Here is a 14,730-nt window from a genome sequence, read left to right as displayed (position 1 = left end):
TTATTATTATTATTATTATTATTATTATTATTCTGGCTACACAGAAACAATTTGGCACCGGTAATCGGGGCAGCAGAGAAGACAGAGAGGCAGTGGCATAGCTAGAGGGGGTGCAAAGCACTGAGTTTTGCAGGGAGCCTCACCACAGCATGAAAACGGCCCCTCCCCCTCCCCTTTGGAGCCATTCCGGGCAGGAGGGAGCAAAACAAAGGTGTATGCCTGGCTCCGAAGGAAAGGGGAAGGGCCACTTATAGGCTTCAGTGAGATACCCTGGAAAACTTAGTGCTTTGCACCCCCTCCAGCTATGCCACTGCAGAGAGGTCTGAGTTTTGCTGCTGACAGGCCAGAAGCAACCTGGGAGAGCTGCAAGGGCTGCACATGGTTTGCTTTGGTGGGGAATGGATTCTCCTTTAACGACTAGTGCTGTCTGAGTGCTTGTCTACAACCCCAACTCATACAGTATAAACAAACCAATATCACAAAAACACAAGCAATCACCTGGCTTAGGACTCTCTCCTCACAAGGAAAGTGATCCCATAGCAGCTGCCCTCAGCCACAAAGCTAGATGCACAAAGCCAATTGTCCCCGTAGATATATTAGCCCAAGGGACTCGAGGTCTCTCCCCCCCCCCAAGCCATCACAGCACATGCACCACCTCTCCCGACTACGCACCCTGAACTGACCACCATTCCCATCGTCCAGCTCGAGGATGTAGCCCTCCACCTGCACTGTGGACAGCGGCGGCTGCTTCCATGACAGAGTTGCACTGTTGTTGTGGGTGCAGCATTCTTCCAACTGTAGGAATGGCGGAGCTGGCACTGGGGAAGAAGCTGAACAGAAATTAGTGTAACCCTGACATCCCCTGTCTCTCTTTACATGCTAGATGCAGTGGAAATCTGAACCTCGGAGTCCCACAAGAGCTGGCTTGCTCCTGATCTGGGGGAGAAAGAGTCTCTCGAACATTCTGCTTAATGCCACCTGTTTAGCAAAGTGGTGTAGCTAGAGGGGGCGCAAAGCATAAAGTTTTGCAGGGAGCTTCACCGCAGCATGCGCTACTCCTGCCCCCCTTCGGAGCCTCCCTGCATTAGCCTCCGATTTGCTCCCATCGCCTGAAATGGCTCTGAAGGGGAGGGGCCACTTGCACACCATGGTGAGGCTCCCTGCAAAACTCTGTGCTTTGCACCCCCACCAGCTATGCCACTGTCCCTTGGGTACCAAAGATGCAATCAGTAAAGAGGACACCACGCCAATACGGAGCAGGTAAAATTCACTTTCCAACCTGCGTCTGAACGAGCTGTCCTTCTAAATGAGCTGGTGCAATGCAAGGGTCACCTTGGGCATGGACCGGAAGGCCTCAGGCACAGCCAAGAACCTCCATCTCCTGGTCAAACAGGAGTTAGCAGCCTCTGGAAGCTCACAGCACCAGTTCCCTGGTGACTTGGACAGAAAACGCTGAGTCTTCATTTTTGCAATTGTTCTTTTCAGAATGAAGAGTGGGATGTTTTTCCCTCCCTCTCTCACAGTATTACAACCCCAGAAAGACCCAGCTGTAGAGGAGAAAAGTCCTGAGACAACTAACAGTGGAGAATTAAAGTGAGAAAGTTATGGCGGTGAAGGGACCGACTTCTACCAAGCCCTTTCTCACATAAAAACCAGATCCCTTTCCATGGCTTCTCGTGCGATCAGGGATGAACCAACACAGATGGGGACACACACACACACACACACACACACACACACACACACAGAAGATTTAAAAGCAATTTGCCCAGATAGAAAAATGATTTGAAGCTGGGCCATGCGAAGCGGTGTTATTTCTTTAGGAGGCTACATGAGAAAGGCTGTCCATCTGCACTGTCTGCACATTTTTAAAGCACTGGAATACAGTCTGTACCTCCTATTAAATCCTGCTTGCTGGAAGGTGGGGGAATGACAATATCCCAGAGGCGGCTTCTGCTGCAATTTCAATCTGCTTAATTTAAAACTTCCGCCACAGTAAATCTGCTAGTCTGTAAAGGGTAACAGGACTTTGTTGCTTTTGCTCCAAGAGATTTGGGCCACAATTCTGCCAGAAGCTTTAAATTGGCAGTGTGCTTTTATGGTATTTTTCTGGTTGGAATCTTTGGGATCCTTTTCACCAGTGCTGTGACTTGCTTTGGGCTTTGGAAGAAGCAGAGCACAAAGAAATATATTTACTTTTCATCTGCACGAAGTCAAGCTGATGAATGGACTGCAGCAAGGGGGCATTGTCCAGGTTGAGGTCAAAGTCTGTGGTCATCCTCGGAGACAGTGTTCCCTTCCCCCACTGATCCTCGGTTAGGTGAACTCTCCGTATCAGGGCATCTGAGATCTGGTAGCAAAGGACATATCAGGAATTAGCAGGAGTTGCTAATTTAATTACACAGGCCTACAAAATTGAGGGTCAGAAAAGTTTTTCCCAAACTTTATGGTGGCTTGATATGAATTTTGGGTGCTGATTCCAAAAATGGCATCCGTTTTGCCCTATCACGTCTAGTTTTGGAGATATAATATAGCCTGCCATGTTTTCAAACTAGACGTAATAGGGCAAAACGGATGCCATTTTTGGAATCAGCACCCCAAATACATCCAGGAATTGGTGTAATGTTTAAAGAAGCAAAATGTGTGTTGGCCTGTGTTATTACTCACGAAGCTCAGAGATCCAAACATGTCTTAAGGTGATGCCCCTCCTCGGGGGAGAAGAAGGGGATGATAAATTGGGACAAAAGGCATGGAATTCACTACCGCAAGATGTGCTGCTGATGTTCCTACTACAATACTTTACAGCCCAAATTGGGTTTTAATGCTGGTGAAATGCACATTCCACTAGCATTAACTGGCCTATAGCAGTCACAAAAAGGCCTCCAATAGCATGTGGAGGTCCATCACAGGGTACAAATAAAGATGGCAGTATGCAACCTCAGGGTTTTATCTGATGTTCTTAGACCACCATGCAAGCGCACAACCAGCCCCCCCCATCCCAGGATGCCACTCTGCATTCTAGTCCTCCTCATTCACAGAAACCAGATCCTGGATTCCATCTTTTTTGTAACTTAGGCAAAAAGTATACAGGTGAAGGGCAGAAGTGGGGAGCTGTGGAGGCTTGTGTGGGCTTGGCTCTTCATGGCTTCTCTTGAGTTCAATGACAAAAAGTAAATGAGCTGCAATATAGGAGACAGTACGAGTGCACAAAAGCTGTGCCATTAGAGGTCCTCTACAGCCTGTGGGTGCTCTCTCTGCCCCCACCAGCTGTCAAAATGAGAGACATTTTGCTAGTCCAGTATAAAGCCTGGGATTGATTAGTTGTTTAGCTACTGTAGAATATGAGCTAACATCATAGAATGTATCAGCCACAATTACTCTCACATAGTGATTTTCAAACTTTTTCCATCTCATAACACACTGAAAAAGCATTACAATTGTCAAGGCAAAGTATCAGTCTTTTACAATTGACAAGGCCAGCAGGGGGTTCACATCTCCCAATGACCCAATGACCTACTAATAAATGACCCTTTCCCAAACTCCCATGACACACTTATGGACCACTCATTTCACACCAATGTGCCATGGTACAGTGGTTGAAAATTGCTGCTCTAGCAAGTGAGCTAAGGCCCATTCAGCAAGAAGAAAAATTTTTCTAAAAGCTCAAGACTATGACATCAGAAAAATGAGGCATCACCCACCTGCAGGAATCCACTGGGGTCATTCTCCTTGATAACCTCCAAACAGTATTCCATGAGCCCAGTTGTCTGACGTAGCTTCACCGTGCAATGAGAGATCTGGTCTCGCACCACCTGCAGTGACAATGTTTCCAAGGATGGTCAGAGGTGGTGGGCATGCAGCTTTGCTTCTGTCCAGGATCAGGGACAGACTAAGTGAGGGTCAATACGTCGATGCTCCATCCCAATGAGACAGAGTCCTTCTCTCCCAATGTTTTGCCAATGTCCACTGATGCCTGCATCCAAACCCCACCCAGGCAGCCCCGTTCACACAGCTGCAAAACAACCAGAGTTCTCTGCAGGGATGGGAAAATCCAGCATAGCTTGACTCAAGTCACTGTCGAGTCACTGTCCACTTGAAAAAAAAGTCCTAACGGGGGCACTTTCCAAGTCTCTAAGTCACCCTTTAGTGACTCTAAAAGACTCGAGTCGCTCCCCCCTTTAAAAAGCCCACTGCGGAAAAAAGGGGCTGCCACCGGCTCTGTATGTGTGTCAGAGTTTTCTTTGAACACTCCCCTGATGTCGGGAGGAGTGGGAGGGAGTGCGAGAGAGCCAGGACAGAAGTGGCAAGTGGGAAGAGGGACATGTGCAACTGCAAGGCTTGCCAGGACGACCCAATACTTTGCAGCTCTACCCAGAAGTAGTCCCACTGTAGCCGGTCATTCAATGAGGGTTCCTGCTCCCCACCAGCCATGATGGAAAGTGTGGTCACTATGAACTGCCTTCCCTTCCTCCCTTCCCTTCCAAGCCAATCATAAAGCAAGAACCCCCTTGGGTTCCTCTTCCTGCCCTCCCTCATACAAGGAAAATATGAGAAGGTCTCATATGATCAATGATCATATGTTCAATGATCATTTGTCAGTGATCAATGATCAAACAATCCTTCCTTCTTATCAGAGACAGGAAAAGAGAACCCAGTCCTGCCATCCCCCTCCTGATCACATTAATCCTTAACTGCCTCCCGGCTGGAACGTCCCTACTGCTCACTTGTCAAAATGCTGGCCCCACAAGGTTTTCCACACCATGAAAACAGTAAGCAAGCACCCCCAGACACAGGCAGACTCAAGTCAGCATCAGCACACGTGGGGATGAGTGCCAAATCAGGGGGCCCTCACTCAAGTCTTTTTCAGAATCTTCCATGCATGTGACTCACGAGTCACTGAATCACCCCAAATCATGCATTTTCACAACTTGAGTCCAAGTCACTGACCAGAGTTCCCAACCCTGCTTTTCTGACAGTGTTTATAGGCTACTGCAAAAGCACTCAACATGGTTTGAAACTTTAAAATCACTCATAATCCTAGATAAAGTGCAATAAAAGCAAGCAGGAACTGCAGAGAAGGGGGACCCCCCCCCCACCCACCAGGGTCACAGAGCGTCACTCTGTCATATGCTAAATACTTGCTGGTAAAGAAACATCCTCCTCGTGGAATGGAAAACAGCTAGTGAGGACCTCTGCAGGGGAGGGCGTTGCAAAGCTGGGGTGCCATCAAGGAAGATGTGTCTCACGTCACTACTCATCATAGCTCTGCAGGAGCAAGCCATGGAGCAGGGTCCAGCTGAGAATCCAGTCAAGCATGCAGGTTCACAGGAGGTGTCAGACCTGTGCCATAAAACGCACAGTTTCCAATGGAAACCATCACACACGGTTGACAGCAGACTCTGAACCAAATCTGGAGCAGCCCCAGCACTATCTCCTTGAAACTCTGTCCTAGATTGTGACCTGAGTTATTTTCAGTAGCGCAGCCAGAGGGAGAGCATGGTGAGTACTACAGGTGCCACAACACGCGCATTTAAGTAGCCCCTCTTACTTGTTGTCAGAGCCATTCCAGGCAGTGATGGCAATGCGCAGGAGATGCTGAACTGAGGAGATGCTACTGCTTATCTCTTCATGTTTGGTCCCCAGCTTGGAAGTGAGGGGAAGTGGCAAAAGCCCCACAGAGGTGAAGAGGGTGGAGCTGGACACTCTGCCACAGCCAGCTTTTTTGCTCTGGTTTGCTTTAGATGCCTTTCCCCGAGGCATTTAGGGGATAGGCTCTGCACTATCACACTTATGGCTCGCTTCATAGCTCTAGAATAGAGAGAAAATCAGGCCTGGCCCAAACAGCACAAATATTATGCACTGAAACCTCCCACAAAATAATCATGGGTATCCTGAGAAGCTCAGGGAAAGCTCAGCCTTTATTTTCCTTTAAGATGGAAAATAGAACTAAGCTGAAGAGGTGTTAAGAAAAGCCTGTCTGGTTGCAGTGCTGCCTGCAGCCAGCAGGAGGGGCTCACACACTGCTGCAATCCTCCCCATGAAAGATGAACTTCACAGGCAGTTGTGGGGATAACCAGTTAGCTCTTGCAAGTCAGTTCCATGCTTGTGGGCCACTCTTGCAGTTTTCACCTGGGACAACAATAATGGCATAGGAAAGTGCTTTTGTATTGGCAGCCTTCAGACTCGAAAGACTATGGTATCGCGCTCTGAAAGGTGGTTCTGGCACAGCGTCTAGTGTGGCTGAAAAGGCCAATCCGGAAGTGACAATCCTTTCCACACCGGGAGCAAGTGCAGTCTGTCCCTGGTCTGTCTCCCTGGCTATGGGCCTTCCTTCTTTGCCTCTTAGCCTCAGACTGTTGGCAAAGTGTCTCTTCAAACTGGGAAAGGCCATGCTGCACAGCCTGCCTCTAAGCGGGCTGCTCAGAGGCCAGGGTTTCCCACTTGTTGAGGTCCACTCCTAAGGCCTTCAGATCCCTCTTGCAGATGTCCTTGTATCGAAGCTGTGGTCTACCTGTAGGGCGCTTTCCTTGCACGAGTTCTCTATGGATCCGGCCATCATCCATTCTCACAACATGACCGAGCCAATGCAGGCGTCTCTGTTTCAGTAGTGCATACAAGCTAGGGATTCCAGCACGTTCCAGGACTGTGTTGTTAGGAACTTTGTCCTGCCAGGTGATGCCGAGAATGCGCCGGAGGCAGCGCATGTGGAAAGCGTTCAGTTTCCTCTCCTGTTGTGAGCGGAGAGTCCATGACTCGCTGCAGTACAGAAGTGTACTCAGGACGCAAGCTCTGTAGACCTGGATCTTGGTATGTTCCGTCAACTTCTTGTTGGACCAGACTCTCTTTGTGAGTCTGGAAAACGTGGTAGCTGCTTTACCAAAGCATTTGTTTAGCTCGGTATCGAGAGAAAGAGTGTCGAAGATCGTTGAGCCAAGGTACACAAAGTCATGGACAACCTCCAGTTCATGCGCAGAGATTGTAGCTGTGGAATAAGTACAGTAGGCACTACAACATGCCATGTAAGCTGCCCCTCAGTGGCATAGCTAGATAGGGTGCAAAGCACTAAGTTTTGCAGGGAGCCTCACCATGGCGTGTAAGCGGCCCCTCCCCAGGAGACATTCTGGGCAGTGGGAGCAAAACAGAGGAGAAGGCCTGGCTCCAAAGGGGAGGGGCCACTTGCATGCCACAGTGAGGCTCCCTGCAAAACTTAGTGCTTTGCACCCCCTCTAGCTATGCCACTGCCACCCCTCCCGCTTGCTGTCAGAGCCATTCCAGGCAGCAATGGCAACGTGAAGGAGAGCACTGCACTATCACACTTATGGCTGGCTTCACAGCTCTAGAATAGAGAGAAAATCAGGCCTGGCCCAAACAGCACAAATATTGTGCACTGAAACCTCCCACAAAATAATCATGGGTATCCTGAGATGCTCTGGGAAATGGGGAATGTGTGAAGAAGCACTTAATACTTCGGTATTTGAGAGCACACATGAAATGGTCTTCATTGTTTTAATCTGGCACCATTTAATAGCTAACGTGCAAAATATTTGACAATCTTCTAAGATTTCACATTTGAAGCCTGTCAAAATCAAATCAGATCAAGAGATGTGGCCATGCTTCAAAGCAGAACACATCTGAAAACTTCTCTTATAAGGTTTGAGTGGTGCCACTAGAAAATTGAGTGCAATATGTGAATTTTTCCTGCAACTCCATAGTTAGAGAACCATTGGCAGCTATGAAACTATGTGTGCTACGGACACATGACCCAAGCCTCAAATGCTGACCCTTCCATTGCAACGCTCCCTGGGAATGGCAATCTAGGGGATGAACAAAGTGCTGGAGAGAGATCACAAAGATGGGATTGGAGGAAACAATCTTGATCTCCTTATCGACTTTATAGCTTAAGCCGAGGTTCCTGCTCTCCCCAGATAATGAAATCGCTGGCCTTGCCTCTACTCCAAGCCAACACTTTCAGAATATTATGGAAGCAGCCACCATCTGCCTCTCCCAGCCCCACTTGTGTAAATCAGCGGAGGGTGGCTGCTTTATCACACGTATGCAAAGGAAATCACTTCAAGGACACAGAAAAGCCAGCAGCACAGCCTCATCATCATGGCCCACACCACTGGGGGAGAACCACTGGAACATGAGAGGCAGCTTGGCCCAGAAGGCCTCCTTTGAAGGTATTTGGGGTGGAGGTAGAGCAGAGGTGCAAGCAGCAAGGGCAGGGCTTGATTAGCATCAGGGCTCACCCCTGGCCTCCTCCGGTTCTACTACTCTCTGGATCAGACTGAATGTACATTCTGTTGACTAGTTCTCCAGACTCTTCCCAAAATCACCAGTGAAGCATCTGTCACAGGCCGGCCCCTCTGTTTGGAGAACTGGGCCACAGTGTGGGGCAAAGGGGAGGAATTGCTCCCCCAACTTTCAGTTGTGCTGTAGCCCTGATCCAATTGGTGCCAGCACCCTGAAGTTGCTACAAGTCACAAAGACAGGAACAAACATTGTGCAGAAAACAGCTGGAGGGGGGACTTAAGTGCCCCAGTACAGCATGCCTCACTCACTCACTCACTCACAGCCCAATCCGAAGCTGCCTGGAATACGGGGCTGCAGCAGCGCCAAAAATGGCTACTGCTGCCACTTCCTCAGGAGAAGGGAACTTTTGTTCCCTTTCCCCGGGTAAAGTGAGTAGCCCTACAATGGGGCTACTCAATTCTTCAATGACCTGAGGGTTGGCATAGAATTCAGAGCCTCCCTGTTGGGCAGACAGCCCTACAGAGAGGCTCAGGATCCGGTGGAGTGAAGCGTCACCAGTTCCACATCCCTCCTGCCCCGCTCCCTCCCCCAGGCAAGCCTCCTCCCTGCCTTCCCCGCCCTCCCCACCCTCTCCCTGCCTTCCTTCCACCTCCCCCGCCCCAGAATGCCCCCTTCCCACCTCCCCCCATGCCCTCACCTACCTCTCTGCTGCCTGGCGTTCCACGCAACCACTGAGTGGCGGAGCTCTGATGCTTCACTGGTGCTAGGGCCCACAAATGTGCACTGGTTCGGATTGGGCACTCACTCACTCACTCACAATCCTATCTTTCGCTGGAGCAGGCAGGCCAGGAGGCTTGCGCTGTATCCAGTGGCTCAGTCACATAAGAACAGCCCCACTGGATGAGGCCATAGGCCCATCTAGTCCAGCTTCCTGTATCTCACAGCGGCCCACCAAATGCCCCAGGGAGCACACCAGGTAACAAGAGACCTGCAAGGCCTCCTGGGAGTTGTAGTTTAAGAACATAAGAACAGCCCCACTGGATCAGGCCATAGGCCCATCTAGTCCAGCTTCCTGTATCTCACAGCGGCCCACCAAATGCCCCAGGGAGCACACCAGATAACAAGAGACCTGCAAGGCCTCCTGGGAGTTGTAGTTTAAGAACATAAGAACAGCCCCACTGGATCAGGCCATAGGCCCATCTAGTCCAGCTTCCTGTATCTCACAGCGGCCCACCAAATGCCCCAGGGAGCACACCAGGTAACAAGAGACCTGCAAGGCCTCCTGGGAGTTGTAGTTTAAGAACATAAGAACAGCCCCACTGGATCAGGCCATAGGCCCATCTAGTCCAGCTTCCTGTATCTCACAGCGGCCCACCAAATGCCCCAGGGAGCACACCAGATAACAAGAGACCTGCAAGGCTTCCTGGGAATTGTAGTTAAGAACATAAAAACAGCCCCACTGGATCAGGCCATAGGCCCATCTAGTCCAGCTTCCTGTATCTCACAGCGGCCCACCAAATGCCCCAGGGAGCACACCAGATAACAAGAGACCTGCAAGGCTTCCTGGGAATTGTAGTTAAGAACATAAGAACAGCCCCACTGGATCTGGCCATAGGCCCATCTAGTCCAGCTTCCTGTATCTCACAGCGGCCCACCAAATGCCCCAGGGAGCACACCAGATAACAAGAGACCTGCAAGGCTTCCTGGGAATTGTAGTTAAGAACATAAGAACAGCCCCACTGGATCAGGCCATAGGCCCATCTAGTCCAGCTTCCTGTATCTCACAGCGGCCCACCAAATGCCCCAGGGAGCACACCAGGTAACAAGAGACCTGCAAGGCTTCCTGGGAATTGTAGTTAAGAACATAAGAACAGCCCCACTGGATCTGGCCATAGGCCCATCTAGTCCAGCTTCCTGTATCTCACAGCGGCCCACCAAATGCCCCAGGGAGCACACCAGATAACAAGAGACCTGCAAGGCTTCCTGGGAATTGTAGTTAAGAACATAAGAACAGCCCCACTGGATCAGGCCATAGGCCCATCTAGTCCAGCTTCCTGTATCTCACAGCGGCCCACCAAATGCCCCAGGGAGCACACCAGGTAACAAGAGACCTGCAAGGCTTCCTGGGAATTGTAGTTAAGAACATAAGAACAGCCCCACTGGATCAGGCCATAGGCCCATCTAGTCCAGCTTCCTGTATCTCACAGCGGCCCACCAAATGCCCCAGGGAGCACACCACATAACAAGAGGCCTCATCCTGGTGCCCTCCCTTGCATCTGACATAGCCCATTTCTAAAATCAGGAGGTTGCACATGCACATCATGGCTTGTAACCCGAAATGGATTTTTCCTCCAGAAACTTGTCCAATCCCCTTTTAAAGGTGTCCAGGCCAGATGCCATCACCACATCCTGTGGCAAGGAGTTCCACAGACCGACCACACACTGAGTAAAGAAATATTTTCTTTTATCTGTCCTAACCCTCCCAACACTCAATTTTAGTGGATGTCCCCTGGTTCTGGTAATATGTGAGAGTGTAAAGAGCATCTCTCTATCCACTCTATCCTTCCCCTACATAATTTTGTATGTCTCAATCATGTCCCCCCTCAGGCGTCTCTTTTCTAGGCTGAAGAGGCCCAAACGCCATACCCTTTCCTCATAAGGAAGGTGCCCTAGCCCAGCAATCAGTTGCCCTCTTTTGCACCTTTTCCATTTTCACTATATCCATTTTGAGATTCGGTGACCAGAACTGGACACAATACTCCAGGTGTGGCCTTACCATCAATTTGTACAATGGCATTATAATATTAGCCGTTTTGTTCTCAATACCTTTTCTAATGATCCCAAGCATAGAATTGGCCTTCTTTACTGCCCCCGCACATTGGGTCGACACTTTCATCGACCTGTCCACCACCACCCCAAGATCTCTCTCCTGATCTGTCTCAGAAAGCTCAGAACCCATCAGCCTATATGTGAAGTTTTGATTTTTTGCCCCAATGTGCATGACTTTACACTTACTTACATTGAAGCTTACATAGGATCTCAAAACACATAGACGAACAGGCCTTGCTGAGGGAGAATCAGCATGGCTTTTGTAAGGGTAAGTATTGCCTCACGAACCTTATAGAATTCTTTGAAAAGGTCAACAGGCATGTGGATGTGGGAGAACCCATGGACATTATATATCTGGACTTTCAGAAGGTGTTCGACACGGTCCCTCACCAAAGGCTACTGAAAAAACTCCACAGTCAGGGAATTAGAGGACAGGTCCTCTCATGGATTGAGAACTGGTTGGAGGCCAGGAAGTAGAGAGTGGGTGTCAATGGCAATTTTCACAATGGAAAGAGGTGAAAAGCGGTGTGCCCCAAGGATTGTCCTGGGACCGGTGCTTTTCAACCTCTTCATAAATGACCTGGAGACAGGGGTGAGCAGTGAGGTTGCAAAGTTTGCGGACGACACCAAAATTTTCCGAGTGGTGAAGACCAGAAGTAATTGTGAGGAGCTCCAGAAGGATCTCTCCAGACTGGCAGAATGGGCAGCAAAATGGCAGATGCGCTTCAATGTCAGTAAGTGTAAAGTCATGCACATTGGGGCAAAAAATCAAAACTTTAGATATAGGCTGATGGGTTCTGAGCTGTCTGTGACAGATCAGGAGAGAGATCTTGGGGTGGTGGTGGACAGGTCGATGAAAGTGTCGACCCAATGTGTGGCGGCAGTGAAGAAGGCCAATTCTATGCTTGGGATCATTAGGAAGGGTATTGAGAACGAAAAGGCTAACATTATAATGCCGTTGTACAAATCTATGGTAAGGCCACACCTGGAGTATTGTGTCCAGTTCTGGTCGCCGCATCTCAAAAAAGACATAGTGGAAATGGAAAAGAGAGCAACTAAGATGATTACGGGGCTGAGGCACCTTCCTTATGAGGAAAGGCTACAGCATTTGGGCCTCTTCAGCCTAGAAAAGAGACGCCTGAGGGGGGACATGATTGAGACATAAAAAATTATGCAGGGGATGAACAGAGTGGATAGGGAGATGCTCTTTACACTCTCACATAACACCAGAACCAGGGGACATCCACTAAAATTGAGTGTTGGGAGAGTTAGAACAGACAAAAGAAAATATTTCTTTACTCAGCGTGTGGTCGGTCTGTGGAACTCCTTGCCACAGGATGTGGTGATGGCGTCTAGCCTGGGCGCCTTTAAAAGGGGATTGGACAAGTTTCTGGAGGAAAAATCCATTATGGGGTACAAGCCATGATGTGTATGCGCAACCTCCTGATTTTAAAAATGGGTTATGTCAGAATGCCAGATGCAAGGGAGGGCACCAGGATGAGGTCTCTTGTTATCTGGTGTGCTCCCTGGGGCATTTGGTGGGCCGCTGTGAGATACAGGAAGCTGGACTAGATGGGCCTATGGCCTGATCCAGTGGGGCTGTTCTTATGTTCTTATGTTCTTATGTAAGCGCATCTGCCATTTTGCTGCCCATTCTGCCAGTTTGGAGAGATCCTTCTGGAGCTCCTCACAATCACTTCTGGTCTTCACCACTCGGAAAAGTTTGGTTTCGTCTGCAAACTTAGCCACCTCACTGCTCAATCCTGTCTCCAGGTCATTTATGAAGAGGTTGAAGAGCACCAGTCCCAGGACAGATCCTTGGGGCACACCGCTTTTCACCTCTCTCCATTGTGAAAATTGCCCATTGACACCCACTCTGTTTCCTGGTCTTCAACCAGTTCTCAATTCATGAGAGGACCTGTCCTCTAATTCCCTGACTGTGGAGTTTTTTCAGTAGCCTGAAAAAGTAGGAGTTTGGTGAGGGACCGTGTAGAACGTCTTCTGAAAGTTCAGATATATAATGTCCACGGGTTCTCCCAAATCCACATGCCTGTTGACCTTTTCAAAAAGGTTTGTGAGGCAAGACTTACCCTTACAGAAGCCATGCTGATTCTCCCTCAGCAAGGCCTGTTCGTCTATGTGCTTTGAGATTCTATCTTTGATGAGGCATTCCACCATCTTACCCGGTATAGATGTTAGGCTGAACCACTAACTAGTCGAACAGTGGCTCAGTTGAAGGTAAGGAGAAACTCTTCCTCTTACCCCTGGGTAAGCCACTGCAGCCTCTAAGGGTTTCCTTGGACCTGTGCCACTTCTCTTCAAGCAGTGCGGCTTGAAGCTGCTGCATGCTGCTTGGGAAATGGGGTTGGGATCCAGCATAACCGCCGGTCCCAGATACAGGATACAGGAAGCTGGACTAGATGGGCCTATGGCTTGATCCACTGTTCTTAACTTCAATGAGTAGGGCAAAGAGTGCGTATATAAACTGAGAGTATGCTCCAAAATCCTCAGGGGTTGGACTCTCAGTTTTGCATATACAAAGCTGCCTTCAGAAAGCTGGCCCACCTGGCCTAAAAGTTGCACTGGCTGGCAGCAGCTGTCCAGGTTGTTTCTCCCAGGCATACTTAAAGATGCAGCCAGAGACTGAACCTAGAACTTTTGGCATGCAAGGCAAATGCTCTACCACTGAATTACAGGCCCCACAGGCCCCAATTAAGGGGCTTTAGCCTTTCAGCATTCCTGGGTGCCACCTGAAATGACGGCGCAAGCTCAGAGCTGACTGTTCCATCACAAAGGGACTCAGAGGCACCCAGCAGAGTTCAAACCAAGGCAGCCGAGGCGGCTTTCAGTCCAGCTGGGCCTGAACAGGGCACACAACCCAGAATCCTCCCAGGGCTATTGCAGAAGATTCTGGGACATGTTTTCAGCTGTGCACAGAAAGCAAAGGTCGCCACCTGCCTCCTCGAGAGCCCCTGGCGGAGCCTCTTAGCAGGTTGGCCATGACGCTTTTCACACAACTTTCATGGAAATAATTCAAGACAAGTTAAGGCACCAAAATGAAAGATGACAAAATACCACAACACCATGTGCACAGAAGTGTTTGCTGCTGCCACAGAACATCTGGGCAAAGCAATAGATAGCACATTGTTTAATTGCAAAGCATAAGAGCTGCATACCATTCACAGCTTAAGAAGCCCAACATATGTGTACGTAAGCAGGATTAATACAGTAATAAATTCTGAACACTTTTTTTCAGCACAATCTGCCAATAAATAACCCTTCAGCAAAATATACAGCATCAGACCATAGTAAAGGAGCTTTTGCCCAATTTCTGCCACACTGAAATTTTGCTAGTTGCAACGGCCCAATATCTCTTGTCTGGTTTGTCACCTTCAGACCCTATTACTGTATATATGAAATTAGGGTGATTTTTTTTAACCCCAGTGTACCTCACTGTACACTTATGGACATTGGCCTGCATTTGCCATTTGGTTGCCCATTCACCCAGTTTGGACCTCTCTGTTTTTACTAACCTGAATAGTTTTGGTTTTGTGCCTACTGCAAACTTGACCACTTCACTGTTTACTCCTAACTCCAGATCATTTGTTAAAATTAGAAAGCAGCAATTCCAATAAAGATCCTTGAGGG

The 14,730-nt window shown here is 49.1% G+C and overlaps 1 protein-coding gene across 1 annotated transcript in view; it reads right to left on the bottom strand.

Moving 5' to 3' along the window:
* Positions 1–14,730, bottom strand: part of TRIM9 (tripartite motif containing 9) — a 65,436-nt gene that overhangs the window by 14,859 nt on the left and 35,847 nt on the right. Inside the window, exons 4-6 of the mRNA XM_066611638.1 lie at positions 3,702–3,812; positions 2,197–2,350; positions 673–830 (exon numbers count right to left, since the gene is read on the bottom strand). Of these exons, the coding sequence (XP_066467735.1) occupies positions 673–830; positions 2,197–2,350; positions 3,702–3,812 (423 nt within the window). The remainder of the gene's footprint in view (positions 1–672; positions 831–2,196; positions 2,351–3,701; positions 3,813–14,730) is intronic.

The sequence above is a fragment of the Tiliqua scincoides genome, chromosome 1 (assembly GCF_035046505.1).
Source record: "Tiliqua scincoides isolate rTilSci1 chromosome 1, rTilSci1.hap2, whole genome shotgun sequence".
Taxonomy (NCBI): domain Eukaryota; kingdom Metazoa; phylum Chordata; class Lepidosauria; order Squamata; family Scincidae; genus Tiliqua; species Tiliqua scincoides.
Note: the sequence above shows the minus strand (reverse complement) of the source record. Positions and strands in the feature narration are given on the sequence as shown.